The 14,536-nt window shown below is 38.2% G+C and overlaps 1 protein-coding gene and 1 pseudogene across 1 annotated transcript; both read right to left on the reverse strand.

The window, feature by feature from the left end:
- Positions 1-3,605: 3,605 nt before the first annotated feature.
- Positions 3,606-10,222, reverse strand: LOC107609310 (uncharacterized). Its single transcript, XM_088494742.1, has 5 exons — positions 10,095-10,222; positions 6,339-6,355; positions 4,652-4,878; positions 4,147-4,266; positions 3,606-3,800 (listed from the first exon to the last, which is right to left on the reverse strand). The coding sequence occupies exons 1-5, from the start codon at positions 10,220-10,222 to the stop codon at positions 3,606-3,608; spliced, it is 687 nt and encodes a 228-aa protein (XP_088350868.1).
- A 2,136-nt stretch (positions 10,223-12,358) lies between these two features.
- Positions 12,359-12,938, reverse strand: LOC148552945 (2-hydroxyisoflavanone synthase pseudogene; annotated as a pseudogene).
- Positions 12,939-14,536: the final 1,598 nt, after the last annotated feature.

Below are 14,536 nucleotides of genomic sequence, written 5' to 3' on the forward strand. Positions count from 1 at the left end.
AAAAAGCAACAGTGACAGCTAAAAAGAATCTGAGGGAATAAAAGATGGAAGAAACTTGCCTAATTGAGTGGTATATTGTGTTATAAGACACAGACTTGAGTTCTTGAGGATGAAGGCTAAAATCCAGAACCTGCATGCAGTAGAAAAATGTCCCTTAACCAATTCCAGATTTGTCATATCAGTATATAAAACAAGCTGCTGTACTATTTGTAACCCTTAGTTAATCTCAAGTTCAATTGCTGCTAATAATAAAAACAGAGACTCAATTTAGATATGAACCGTTAATGTGTATTAAATTTAAGAAACCATTATTCCAACTTTGTGACATTGCTTCCCATGCCATACAATAATCTAATTCAACCGTGAAAAATAAGGCATTCTTAACTGAATTTGTTTTTACTTGTAGCAATGAATTTTAAATTGTTCAAATCTAAGGTGTTACTAATAATTCAATCATTTCGAAAAGCTTGTGAAATTCTTGAGTAAAGTTACTATCATTATGAGTAGTTGGCATCTCTTTCATCTAGTTAAGAAGATGTAATATTGTATGACTAAGCACATATTTTAACAAATGTAAGTGGAGTCAAACTAACAAATAAAATAAACAAATAAGACCACTACATATATCCTCCTCATGGTACGTACTTAATTGCATTGCTTCATTCACCAAAAGGACACTTGAATCTGTAACGTACAAAATCAAACACTATAAGAAATTAGTATGCCGATGAAATAAATAAGAATATAAACCAAGCAATTATTCATAAGGAGCTTTTAATTTGGAATAAGTACGTAGTGGGATTATGATTTGCTCCATTAAGTTAGGAACTGCCACGTAGATAAAAGTGACTCTTAATTAGATGTCAGTATAAAACTCTTCTACATTAATTAATTGTGCAAAACAACAGTGTTAATATCTTTTGGAGATTATTTAATTCAATCAGCAAAGTACTTGTTTTAAAATGCAATTGATAGCTAAAACAAGAAAAAGATCATTACTTCATTTCAAAGAGTAAAAAAGATGATGCATCAGAATTTAGATTCTAACCAGTCATCAAATTTTAACCGAGAACAAAGAAAATGGTAAATTTAAGTGAAGTGCTTCCAAAATTAGCATCTATATGTACCAAAATCTAATTACTGCTCCAAAAGAAAGGTGTACCTCTGAAATTGCATGCTTGATTTCTTCTTGGCCTGCAATGCTTCGGCAAGCTCAATCTCCAAAGCAAGAACCCTTTCTAATGCATTGTCAGTGACAGATATTTCCTTGAACACAGGGAATATATTTTCCCATTCTTGATTAGCCTAAGCAACGGATAAAATTCATAAGAATCTGAACAAAGAAAAAGACATGTTTCACGGCAATCAATGCAAATGAGTTATTTACTTCATGGAGTTTAATTCTTTTTTTTTCATCTTTTCCAACTGCAATAAGAAGACACAATTTAGATCACATTTACACCAGACACAACAATAAAAGTCACAACTCGAATATAAGGAAAATGCAAATGCTATCCATGTTACCTTTCGCATGATACTAGAAAATAAATTTACTATATTTAGAAGTATAGATGAATGAAGAAAGAGTAGTTACAAATAATAGTGCCTAAAATGTTACCTCCTTATTCAAGTTGTCCATGCTAGATTTCAAACTTTTAATTAAATCCACGTGCTTTTCTTCTTTTTGTTGTGAGTAGTCTTCACTTCCGGAATTGAATATGGTTTGGCATACTGAGATAAGTACAAGACTTTAGGCAATAACAACATTAACATGTAGAGTAAAAGAAATAAAAAGCTGATACAAGATAATGTACCTATGCAAGGCCTGATCATCTGAAAGTTTTCCCTTTGCTCTAAACCAAAAATTCAAACTGCATAAAACATTTAAACAAGTATTAAAAAAGGCAAAGAATTGATCTACCCTTCTTTTCCCCTGCAAAGTATTACCTGGGAGGAGATTTGGTCTGATTTGTTGAAGTTGTAGGTTCACAGAACCATATCTCTATTGGTCAAGGGGTGAATTTAGTTGTAGCAATTTTGTTCCGGTAAGTTCTGAAGCAACAAACTTAGTCATCAGAGATCCTTAGCTTTAGATACATGAATGTTCTCTAAATAGAATCTTATACATATTCTTTAACAACACATTGCACCCCCCAAAATCTTACTTTGGAAGACGAGGGTCAGTAAGGTTTCTCTCCCGCAGCTCCTCCATTGACAAAAGCTAGAAACAATTAATAATCTGAAATCAGCAACACATTTTCATTCTTAAATCTTAATTAATATAAATAACCATGTAACTTACCTTATTTGGTGGAGGCACAGATGGCATGGCTACCTCCTGGTGGTCAAATCCTAATTCTTCTTTCTGTATATTAAGAAAATAACTTATTAGCACCACTAGGTTCATCTTTTGGATATTTCTCCTTCTATCATCTCATACTTATAGTATCAGTTGCTGAAAAGTTACGTTGGGTGAACAAAATAAACAGAAGAATGATGTGAAATCGTCAAACAAAAGTACCTGAGCTGCTTCAATTTCCAATTCTTACTTTTTTATCTCAACAGAAAGATGGCGCAAGATGCAAAGAAATGACAAATCTGATTTCCCAAAGAATGAATTCTGCACTTCCCTGAAAAATAGAAAAACAGGACTTGGTGATGGTGATTAATGATTTTTGTTCAATCACTGAAAATTCAAATTCCTCCTAAGAAAATCATTAATATGCCTCTTTTGTGCTTAATATATCGAAAATAGAGTTAGAATTTCAGTGAAAATCATACATACATATTGTGTTTTTAAATTAGTTATTACAATTCATAAATACAATGTTACAACGATATATCAGGATTAAATTCCATACAAAAGTTAGAAGATTCACACCTGAATGCTAGTATTTCTACAAATTCTGTATCAATCTAAACAGAAAAAAAAAGATGGACCATATGAAACAGTTGTTATGAACTTATGATCAATAAAAAAAACTGGTCACATTTACTTAGATACTCAGTCCTGTCTCTTCTTTTACTTCACTAATAGCTGCTGCAAAAATCTCCTCACCCTGCAGGTACAAAACCATTTTACAATAACTTCAGTAGGTAACTTCCAGTAGCCAATAACCATGTTACAATAACCATGCTGCAAAAATCTCCTGTACTGCATACTACGTCGACAACTTTAGAAGGTAACTTCCAGTAGCCAATTCCATGAAATCTACCTTTTTTTTCCTGTACTACAAGAACCTACAACCCCAAAACCTGGAACAAACAAATAAAGAAAAAAGAAGGGGAAAAAGTTGCATTGATCAGAATGTTGGCATGAAACAAATGCATGCTTATTGAAACTCATGATTTCCAATAACACATGGTAACAATCAAAAACTAAAATATACTACTTAATCATTTCATGAACATTCAACTCCCATGATTAAAAATTTGATCTTCAAACTCGAGCCAAATTTTTTAATGAACAGAAATTAAAATTGGTGTCTTGTGCTCAGCAAACTAGAGTAAAAGAGTGGTATAGTCTCGTGCAATTATACAGAAGACAGGCTCAAGTAACTTGCAAAAATCATAGTTACTAAGTACTACATTAATGGTTTAATAACTTAGGTGACAGGGAACACTATAACCTGGTCAAGAACAGGGCCACAAAGAGATCCATAATCATCAATTCTGGTATGGTAAAAGGAGCTGTAGAATGTGAGTCTTGTTCTTGGTGCAACTGCTTTGAACTTGAAGCTCACTGTTCTGAAGTTTCCCTTCCCTTCAGATTTGGAGAGAACTTTGAAGGTGTCCTTCGCCTAGGAGAAGAAGAAGAAAATATATAGGAGTTGGGTTCAAACTTCAAAGTGTAGCAGACAGGGGAGAAAGGAGAGAAGACTCTATATAATAAAAATAAACGATATTTGCATCCATGGAGATTATGACTATCTATTAGTACATGAATGAAGCCATCATAGAAAGATTGAAGGATAGAAACACTAGAGATAGAGTATAAGACAGCAATGACTAAAATTTTATTTTGAGACTTTTCAGAGACATAATGTGTAAGATACAACAAAAAGTTAAGCTATAACAATCTTCTCTCTTTCTGTCTAGCAATTCATATTTCAGAGTTAGAAGTTTGGAATAGAAATTCGTACTTACTTGTTTATACTCCTTGGTGGTGAATGCATTGCCAACTAAATAAGCACCACAAACCAATGATATTACAATGAGGAAACTGCAAAGGAACATCCTATTCTTTGGATCAGACAGGACAAAGCCCTGACAAAGATGAGTATACTAACATGAGAAATTGCTATAGTTCAAAAAACTAAATATAATCTCTTAGAAAGTTAATTTTAAGAGTATTATGTCGTACTCAAATCATAACTCATCCAGAAAAGCAAAGCAATGGTATAATTTTATAGCAAATCACAAGAATATAATAATTATAAAGAGTGTTTTCCTCTTTTCTTTTATGGAAATTGAACAACAAAATAGAGCACATACATGCTGAGAATAAAGAACGAGAAACATTTTGACTACTATACTGAGATTCAAACCAATTTTAATTAAATTTGTTCATCTAATCTAAGGCAAGCCTAAGACCATCGATTAGAATGAAATATTTTCAAGAGAACAAAGGCAAAGAGAGAGAAGAACCTACTCGTGAGTCTGCCGGAAGAGAAACTCGCAGCTCAATAGCTCGATTGACGAGATTGCCAGCGTAGGAGAATGCCACAGGAGGAGATCGTCGCTGGAGGAGAAGCCGCTGGAAGAGACGTCGCTGGAGGAGAAGTCGCAAGAGGAGACGTCGCCGAAGGAGACGTCGCCGAAGGAGACCGTCACTGGAGCAGAGGTCGCAGAAGGAGGTCGTTGCTGGAGGAGACGCCGCTGGAGGAGACGTTGCCGGAGGAGACCGTCACTGGAGAGAGGAGTCGTCGGAGGAGAGATCGTGACAGAAGAGATCGTAGTGGCAGAGCTTCAAGATTTTTCTCACACTGGCAGCATTTCAAGTTCAACACAGTAATGATGGGTTAATTTAGGGTTGAGCATTTTATACAAATTGATAATGGCGTTTAAAACCGCCAGAAGCAAAAAAAAAAGCCGTTAACTACCAATGAATTACGGCAATAATCATAAACGTCAAAATACTCAAATATTATGGCAATATTATAGAACCGCCATATTATTAATGCCGTTTTATATCATTTTTTTTTGTAGTGATGTAAACAAAATTAATTTTTTTTTGTAAGTGTACCTCATGGAATAAAAGAGAAATAAAGAGGAAAAAGAATTTGAACAAGATAAAGAAAGCAAAAAGGAATGATAAAATTGTAGAATAACAAAACTAAAGAAAAAGGAATTTAAACTAATGGATTTCAAAGAAAATAAAAGAAAGTAAGTCGATTTTAATTCTTAGAAAAGATTTAGACAAAAAATAAATAAAAAAGAAAGAAAAAAATTGTAAAATAAAAGAAAAGAAAGAAAGAACGTGAAAAAAAAATCAAGAAAAGACAATAAAAAAGATCTAAATTAAGACTTAACCAGACGTATATTGTCAATCTCAATTAATCTCCGACAACAGTGCTAAAAACTTGATGAGCGGAAATCAAAGCTCACGGATACCGACAAGTACACTGGATCGCACAAGTAATACCACGGTGAATGGATGTCGTTTCCATGAGGATTAAAGGATTGAACAAGCAAATATCATATTAAAAGCCTAATTAGATTAATTACACCTGATTGATGATTGAAGAGGGCAAGAGAAAATCTTAGAATCTTGCTGAGAATCTTGAGAATGTTGGATGCTTAAATGTCACAGACAGTGAGCTTGAATGATGAATAGAGAGAAGACATTGATGATGAGAATCAGGGGCTTTGAAGATGCTTATGCTCTTAGGATAACTAATATTGTTTGTTAATCTTGAAGTTTACAAAGATCTTTGACGATAAAATCTTTAGTAACTGATTTCCAATTCATTGGCTCTTCAATTTCTCAAGCATTAATTAGGCATCACTTTGATTAATCAAGAGACTAAACACAAAAAATGATTTTAGATTTAAATAAAATTTAAAAGTAGTCCTTAGGTCAAACAATATGTCACGTATTTAAGCTAGTCCTGTCCAGTTAAATCTTAAAAGAAAACATGATTTTCAAAAGTTGTTCTAATCCGAATTATGTCACTTATTCAAAATTAGAGTGTTTAAAAATCATGTATGTGTCGCACACTAATTGAACCACTATTCCTAGCCGAATTCAAATAGTCATGTGAAAGAGTTTTCAAGTTATAATTCAAATATCAAAATTTTCAATTATAATAAAAGAATTCAAAAAGAGATTAGAAAACCTTTCAATACCACTAATCTGAATGAAGAACGAATAACTCAATCATGAAATAGATCAATACAAGACTTCAAAATGAAAAAACTTCGATTAATTATCCATAGAAAACATAAACAGAGCTCCTAACCCTTTGACAGAGAATTAGTTACCAATGAAAAAGTAAGAAAACAAGAAGAGAAGTAGTCCGTGGACTTGATGATCTCCTTTGTGAGCTATGCTCACTTATTTATAGCCTAAATTCTAGAATTCAAATTTAAAACTAAACTAATCTTATCTTTAGGATAGATAAGATAACTACTTATCTTTTAGAGAGAAAGATAAGCTATTTTAATTCAAATTTAAAAACGATAATTCAAATCAAATCTTAACAACCAAATCTCTTATACTTCTAGAGAGAATTAATAACTAATTTTCTAGATTTTTAACTCTTCTGAATGTGATTGATGCTTTTGATGATGTGGATAATTAAGTTTGGGCCTTAATTGTTGCATCTTGAGAGTTGGAACACGTCGGGCTTGCATTTTGAGTTGTCTGGGATGTTATTTTTTTGTGTCCCAGAGATGATGGTAGTACGTGACTGAAACTAAATGTCCAATATAGACATATGTATATCATTCTGAAGCTCTAGATGTTAGCTTTCTAACACAACTGAAACCGCCTTATTTTGACCTCTGCAGCTCATGTTATGACCATTGGGGTGTGAAGAGGTCAGTATTAGTGGACATGTACCCCAGACCTATGTGTTTTGGGCTCCAGTTTCCTTCTCTAGTTCTCTTTTAGCACACTTTTGTTCCTTAGGCTATGCTTTTTGGGCCATGCTTCTATTTTCTTTGTGCTTTCTTTGTGAGAAAGCATTGATTCTTGCTATTTTTTAAGTCCAAAATTCGTGAAAATATAAAAAGACTATTCCAACTCATCCAAATATTTGATTACTTGTTAAATTCTATTACAAATCATAAGAAATATAATTAAAAACCTAAGAAAATAAAAAAATCTTCTAAAATTACTTAAGATGACGTGTCAACAAGTTCTATCTATATATCAATCACAATATATAATTGAAAAACTGTAATGTAATCAATTTATTTTTTTTATTTAAATAATTTTTTATTGATTTTTTCATACTAATTAATTTAAAAGAAGAATCAATTGTCTAATATAATATGAAAATGGAAATGTAATAAATTAGAGATTAGAGACTTTATTTATAAAAAGAATCAATCAAAGGAATATAATCTAAATATAGTGGGAATAAATCAATCATGAGTATAAAGCTTTGAGTATATAAAACTGAGTAAAATTCGATAATGAGGCACATTCTCAAGTAAGTATTTGAATCACTTTCTTCGTATGCATTTATTTAAAGGAAGAATTAGTCATGAAATAAAATTAAAAAAATGAAAATGTAATAATCAATTAAGGATTTTAATTATAAAAAAATAATCAATTAAGGGATGAAATCAATCAAAATATATATATATATATATATATATATATATATATATATATATATATATATATATATTATATCAAATTATCGACAAAAATATTTGAATAGAAAAAAGTGAGCCTGAAACTTAGTGATATAATACATTTTAATTCGTGTTTTGGAATTGATCCCCTCCTATATATCCATTTAAAGAAAAATCAATATCATTCTTTGGTACATAATAAAAAAAAATAAAAATATGATCAATTAGATTTTATTTTATTTTTTTTTACAAAAAGAAACAATTAAGGAAAGCAATCAAGATATAATATAATTGCATGGATAAGGTTAAGTGTAAAATATGATATGACCCATTATAATGCGTGTTTAATTTTGAAAATGATTGATTTTAAAACGAATATTAACGGATTAATATAGATGAAGAAAATAGACTTGAAAGTAAAATAGTGCTACCAGAATTTGAGTAAAGAAGAAAAAATATTAAAACGTGTTAATTTGATGTTAGTTGATAAAAAATATAATATAAAGTGTACAAGATGTCTCTGGTACGGGTTGAGAGATGGATCGAGAACTTGCGGGTTGAGGCAGATGCCGGATCACTTGACTGGAGCAATGGGGGGAGGTACCTGCAAAGACACTCTGACGCTCAAGTCAGAATGGATCTAAGAGGTATAAGGTGTGAGGAATGAATGAATACCTGGAGGGACCTGGGTCCTCTATTTATAGGTGATGGTAGTTATCTTATCTTATCTTGTTTGACTAAGATAAGGGAGACGTTTGAATTCGAAAGTTGGTTAGAAGCTCTAGAGGGCCGGTTCCGGGCCTTCTAGAAGGGCGAAGCGGGTCGGACCCGGGTAACCGGGTTCGGGGACCATTCCGGACGTAGGATCCGTGGGTCGGATCCGTAACAGTTGCCCCCGGAGCGAGAGAGTGAGGGTGCTCGGTCTCATCGCTGGAGGAACCTTTTCCTCGCCGTTTGTGGTTTGGCAAGGAGATCATTTATTTGGTTTTTCTAGTCGAGGTTGAGGATTTGGGGAGTTCCTGGCCGTTTCATGGTCAGGCGAGGAGCACGTTGTTTGGACGTCTCATCACATGCCGGGTTTGATGACCGTTCTGAAGAAGGGCCCGGAGATTGGGTCTGGAATAGTTGTCCCCGGAGCATGAGAGTATGCTTTCTTGGACTCAATGCTAAGTCGTTGGGGAGTCCGATTCTCTGTAGTTTGGGAGACTGTGAGGGGCCTGAAAAGGGCGTGACATCATCCTGCATTTATTGGTAGGATGTTGGTCAGTCTGGCTTTCCGCAAGTTGGAAGACCCTCAGCTCATGCTTGTTTTGTGTGGCCTTTTTTGGGTTGTTATTGTGAACTTATTTTAGGCCTCTTGGTGGGCCGATTTCAAGACTTTGTTTATTTAACTTATTTGGATTTCCGTTTTGTTGGCTTTGCGGGTGATCGATTCACGAGTCACTATTTTTGTTATTTGGATATCCGTTTTGTTATTTGGATATCTGTTGTATTGGCTTCGAGCTGATCGATTCCCGGGTAGCCATTCACTTATTTGGATATCCGTGGGTAATTGATTCCCGTGTAGCCGTTTGGATATCTGTTTTGTTATTCGGATATCCGTTATGTTATTTGGATATCTGTTTTATTGGCTTCGGGGTGATCGATTCCTGGGTAGCCGTTCACTTATTTGGATATCCGTGGGTAATCGATTCCTGTGTAGCCGTTTGGATATCCGTTTTGTTATTCAGATATCCGTTTGTTGGCTTCTGGGTGATCGATTCACGCGTAGGCTTTTCACTTATTTGGATATCCATTTTATTATTTGGATATCCGTTTTGTTGGCCTCGGGGTAATCGAATCTCGTGTAGCCGTTTGCTTATTTGGATATCCGTTTTGTTGGCCTCGGGGTGATCGATTCCCGTGTAGCCGTTAACTTATTTGGATATCCGTTTTGTTGGCCTCGGGGTAATCGATTCTCGTGTAGCCGCGTTTGGTTTGTGCCGTCGGACGGGGCAATGCTTTTGAGAAAATGAATTCCATTTATGGTTTGGGCCTCATTAAAACCTCCCAATGTGGGTAGGAAAGAGTGCCCAGTAAGAAAATATACGATTAAACGACTTAAGCAATAAATGCAAGTAAAAAAGGCAAAATATAAAGGGTAAAGAGATAGTCTTAAACGACCTCAATCTTGTTGCTTTGGAAGGATGTTTCTACATATAGTAGCACCGTAAGTTGGTGGAATTTCAGGATCTTGGAAGCTTGGTCCCGTCTAGTCTTTCGAGCATGTAGTCTCTTTTTTCGATTACCGTCCTAATTTGGTAGGGACCCTCCCAGTTGGGCATGAGCATCCCTTCTCCGGGAGTGGGTGGACTGATATCGTTTTGTCGTAAGACGAGGTCTCCTGGTCCAAAGTCTCATCGTACCGTGCTGCCATTGTACCTTAGACTTATTCTTTGTTTTAGGGCTAGCTCCCGTAGGTATGCTATGCTATTGACCTTGTCTGCAAGGTCCCACTCTGCCTCTTTATCATTTCCTCGCACGGTTCTGAGCGGACTTTGGTCTTGGCGTGCATCAAGTCGGTGAGGAAGATGCCTGCCGCATCTTGGGATCTCTTGCGGAGGGTCGAGCTGGTGTTCTCACACTCTACCGCGAGTTTCCGGTCTCTGTGTATTGTGCCGATAGTGCCGTCATCGGCTTGGAACATCATGAGTAAGAATTTGGTGAAGATGACCGCCGAGAGGTTGTTAATGGTCTTTCTCCCGAGGATGATGTTTGTATGTGGTGGAGTTCTTGAGGATGACAAATTCGGAGAGGATGGTCTTTCTTTGGTTCCCGGCTCCGATGGTGAGGGGAAGTGTGATGGTGCCGTCCGGTTGAAGGAAGTTATCCCCGAGCCCGGTTACCCCATTATGGTGGGTTTGTAGGTTTTCGTTTCGGAGCCCGAGTTTGTCGAAGGATCCCCTGAAGAGGATGTTGGAATCTACTCATGTGTCGAGTAGTATTCTTCTGACCAGCCCGGTTCCTATCTTTGCGGAGATAACGAAGGGGGCATCTTTCGCCGAGGTGTCGTATTGGCAGTCCTCGGGGGAGAATGTTATCGCATTATTGGTGATGATTGTCGGGGTTTGGTTTCTGACTGCCAGGACCTTGAGGTTCTTTTTTAGTGCCGATTTCGACTTTTCCAGCTTATCCTTGCTTGTTATGACGTTGACGACTATGGTCGGGTCTATTTCCGGACTTTCCCGAGGGGCTTCTCTTTGTGTCCTTGGGTTGCGTCCTTCCCTCTCTGGTGATCTGTCTCTTTCTGTGCGCTTCGACTCCCTGATGATCTTGGCGAACTCAGAGAGCTTGCCGTCTCATATGGCTTGCTCCAGAGCGTCTTTTAAGTCGATGCAGTACTGTGTTCTGTGCCCGTATCCTCGGTGGTAGTCACAATATAAATTCTTGTTGCCGCCCGTTCTTTCTTTAAGTGGTCGGGCCTTCGGAAGGACGCCTCGGTCAGCTATTTGGTGGTAGATCTCGATGATAGGAGCTAACAAGAGGGTGTAATTTGAGCATTTGTCGGTTTGGAATGTTCCTTTTGGTTTTCTCTTGGTGGGGTGTTTTGGCGAGGTGCCGTACTGCCGTTCTGCCGTTCTGCCGTTTATTGGCCGCCACGACTTGGCTCACCTCCTCATCGTTTATGTAATCCTTAGCGACACTCTGAATCTCGTGCATAGTCCAGATTGGCTTCGCGGTGAGATACTTTCAGAAGTCCTCATTCATAAGTCCATTGGTCAGGCAGAGGCTCGCGACTGAGTCTGTGAGTCCGTCGACCGTCAGGTATTTTCTCGTAGATTTGTCTTGTCTTTGGGTAATTCCGAGCAAGCTAATGGGGTATTTAGCTTTGGTGATTTTGATAGTGAACCGGGCCATGAACTTTCTGGTGATATCGTGGAAGCTGGCTATGGACCCGTTTGGGAGGGCATTGAACGATTTGATCGTAGGGCCAGCTAAGGTTATCGAGAAGGCCTTACACCGGATCATGTCGGCTCCTTCCAGGTTCATCCTGGCCTCGAAGGCCGTTAGGTGTTCCCGGGAATCGTTGGTCCCGTCCTATTTCATGTCAGTGGGCTTATTGAAGTCCTTCAGGAGTTTGGCTCTCAAGGATTTTTCTGTGAACGGGATGACTTCCATTATCACGTGCATGTTTCCTGCTCGTTTGGCCTCCCGATGGTGCCGTCGGTCGTCTTCTCCGCGTCGGTATTTCGGGTCTAGGGAAACGCTGCGATCGTGCTGTTTGCAGTGTAGTTGCTCAGGGGGCCTGGTGTTCCCGGTATCGCGATGAGATTAGGTCCTGGAGGTCGCTTGGCTTGTATGCTCCGGGTGGTACCGTTCTTTGGGTGTGACTCAGCCTTTGAGGTTTTGCACCCTGAGGCACAACTCTTGGATTATCTGGACCACCTTTTCTCTCAGGCCATCGGGTGGCCGGGCTTCAGTGGGAGGACGGTTGTCCTCTCTTGGTTGTTGTTGGGTTGGGGTTGGTTGGCGATGTGCCGCGTTTATTATCCTCCCGTGGGTGGGAGGAGTGTTATCTTGGAGTTTGGGAGTTGGGCTTTGTGGGTTTGAGTTGGGGTGTCGGGTGGAGGATTGCTCCTCGAGGTTCTCCATCATGCCACCACGATTTGGCTGTCCCCCGTATCTGTGCAAGAACCTTGAGAACTTTCTTGATCTATTGGCTCCTGAGAGGTCTGAGCTTGGCCACGGTGGTAGCATTTAAGGAGGTCGTTCATGATGAGCTTCCTTATGAATTTTCAGTAAGGTCCGAAGGGGGATCATGGCGACAGAGTTGTCACAGGTGAGGCGGTGGATGGCAGAAGTTTGGAACCTAGTGTTGAAAGAGGTGACCTCGTGGGTTTGGAGGAAGAGCTTGAAGAGTTCAAAAGAAGAAGCAACCTCGGTGGGCATGGAGCCGAAGTAGAGGAAGAAGATGGGGCCATGGCGCTTGGAGAGACAGATGATGGAGTGGTGAATGAGAGGGTCCAAGAGGTGGAGGTGTCCCACTAAAGGGAGGCGAGACTTTGGGCTCAGAGGATTTGGAATTTCACCGTTGGAGTAGGGCGAGGGTGCATAAAGAGTGTTATTACTAAGAAGGTAATTGCAAGTAACATTGTTCCTTTGGGATTTCGCTGTTGGAATAGGGCGAAGGTGTGTTATCGCTGTAAAGGTGATGTAAATTAAGGAAACATTATTCCTTTGGGATTTCGCCGTTGGAGTAGGGCGAAAGGGTGTATAAACATGCAAAGGTGATGCAAGTTAAGGAAATATTATTCCTTTGGGATTTCGCCGTTGGAGTAGGGCGAAGGTGTGTTATCCCTGCAAAGGTGATGCAATTTAAGGAAACATTATTCCTTTGGGATTTCGCCGTTGGAGTAGGGCGAAAGGGTGCATAAACCTGCAAAGGTGATGCAAGTTAAGGAAACATTATTCCCTTGGGATTTCGCCATTGGAGTAGGGCGAAAGGATGCATAAACATGCAAAGGTGATGCAAGTTAAGGAAACATTATTCCTTTGGGATTTCGCCGTTGGAGTAGGGCAAAGGTGTGTTATCCCTGCAAAGGTGATGCAAGTTAAGGAAACATTATTCCTTTGGGATTTCGCCGTTGGAGTAGGGCGAAAGGGTGCATAAACCTGCAAAGGTGATGCAAGTTAAGGAAACATTATTCACTTGAGATTTTGCCGTTGGAGTAGGGCGAAAGGATGCATAAACATGCAAAGGTGATCCAAGTTAAGGAAACATTATTCCCTTGGGATTTCGCCGTTGGAGTAGGGCGAAAGGATGCATAAACATGCAAAGGTGATGCAAGTTAAGGAAACATTATTCCCTTGGGATTTCGCCGTTGGAGTAGGGCGAAAGGATGCATAAACATGCAAAGGTGATGCAAGTTAAGGAAATATTATTCCTTTTTGCTCTCAATTACACGCAAGAAATCTGGGTTTGATGATTGCTCTTCTGGGTTATCTGCCATGCCGCCACAACGTTGCAAAGTCCCCACAGACGGCGCCAATGTACAAGATGTCTCTGGTACGGGTTGAGAGATGGATCGAGAACTTGCGGGTTGAGGCAGATGCCAGATCACTTGCCTGGAGCAATGGGTGGTGGTACCTGCAAAGACACTCCGACGCTCAAGTCAGAATGGATCTAAGAGGTAATAAGTGTGAGGAATGAATGAATACCTGGAGGGACCTGGGTCCTCTATTTATAGGTGATGGTAGTTATCTTATCTTATCTTGTTTGGCTAAGATAAGGGAGACGTTTGAATTCGAAAGTTGGTTAGGAGCTCTAGAGGGCCGGTTCCGGGTAACCGGGTTCGGGGACCATTCCGGACGTAGGATCCGTGGGTCGGATCCATAACATAAAGTAATGTAATATAAAAAAATAAAAAAATCAATATAAATTAAATCAATTAGTAATTATTTTGCGATTCGATGTTAGTTGACGAAATATATAAAAAGTGGATATAAAGTAATTAAGAAAAATAAATCACTACAAGAAAAAGCGTATTTATCGACGAAAAAAATCGACGGCTATCTCTTCCGTCGATATTTTTCGACGGCTTGCCGTCGATATTTTAAAAAAAATAATTAAAATAAAATAATAAAATCGACAGTCTGGTCGACGATTTTTTGATGATGCATTAAATCTCTTTTAATTATCGTCATATTGTAGACGAAGCGGGGTGAAAATACTTTTATATTAAAATCGACA

This window comes from Arachis ipaensis, chromosome B7, assembly GCF_059453495.1.
Source record: "Arachis ipaensis isolate K30076 ecotype BB chromosome B7, ASM5945349v1, whole genome shotgun sequence".
NCBI lineage: Eukaryota > Viridiplantae > Streptophyta > Magnoliopsida > Fabales > Fabaceae > Arachis > Arachis ipaensis.

Excerpts from the sequence above, each read along its gene's own strand:
- LOC107609310 (XM_088494742.1), bottom strand. The coding sequence starts at position 10,222 with ATGGCAGCACGGTACGATGAGACTTTGGACCAGGAGACCTCGTCTTAC. Across the intron at positions 4,267-4,651 it reads CTCTTCCGGCAGACTCACGA|GGCTTTGTCCTGTCTGATCC; the intron begins GTAGGTTCTTCT and ends CATCTTTGTCAG. Across the intron at positions 3,801-4,146 it reads CCACCAAGGAGTATAAACAA|GCGAAGGACACCTTCAAAGT; the intron begins GTAAGTACGAAT and ends TTCTTCTCCTAG.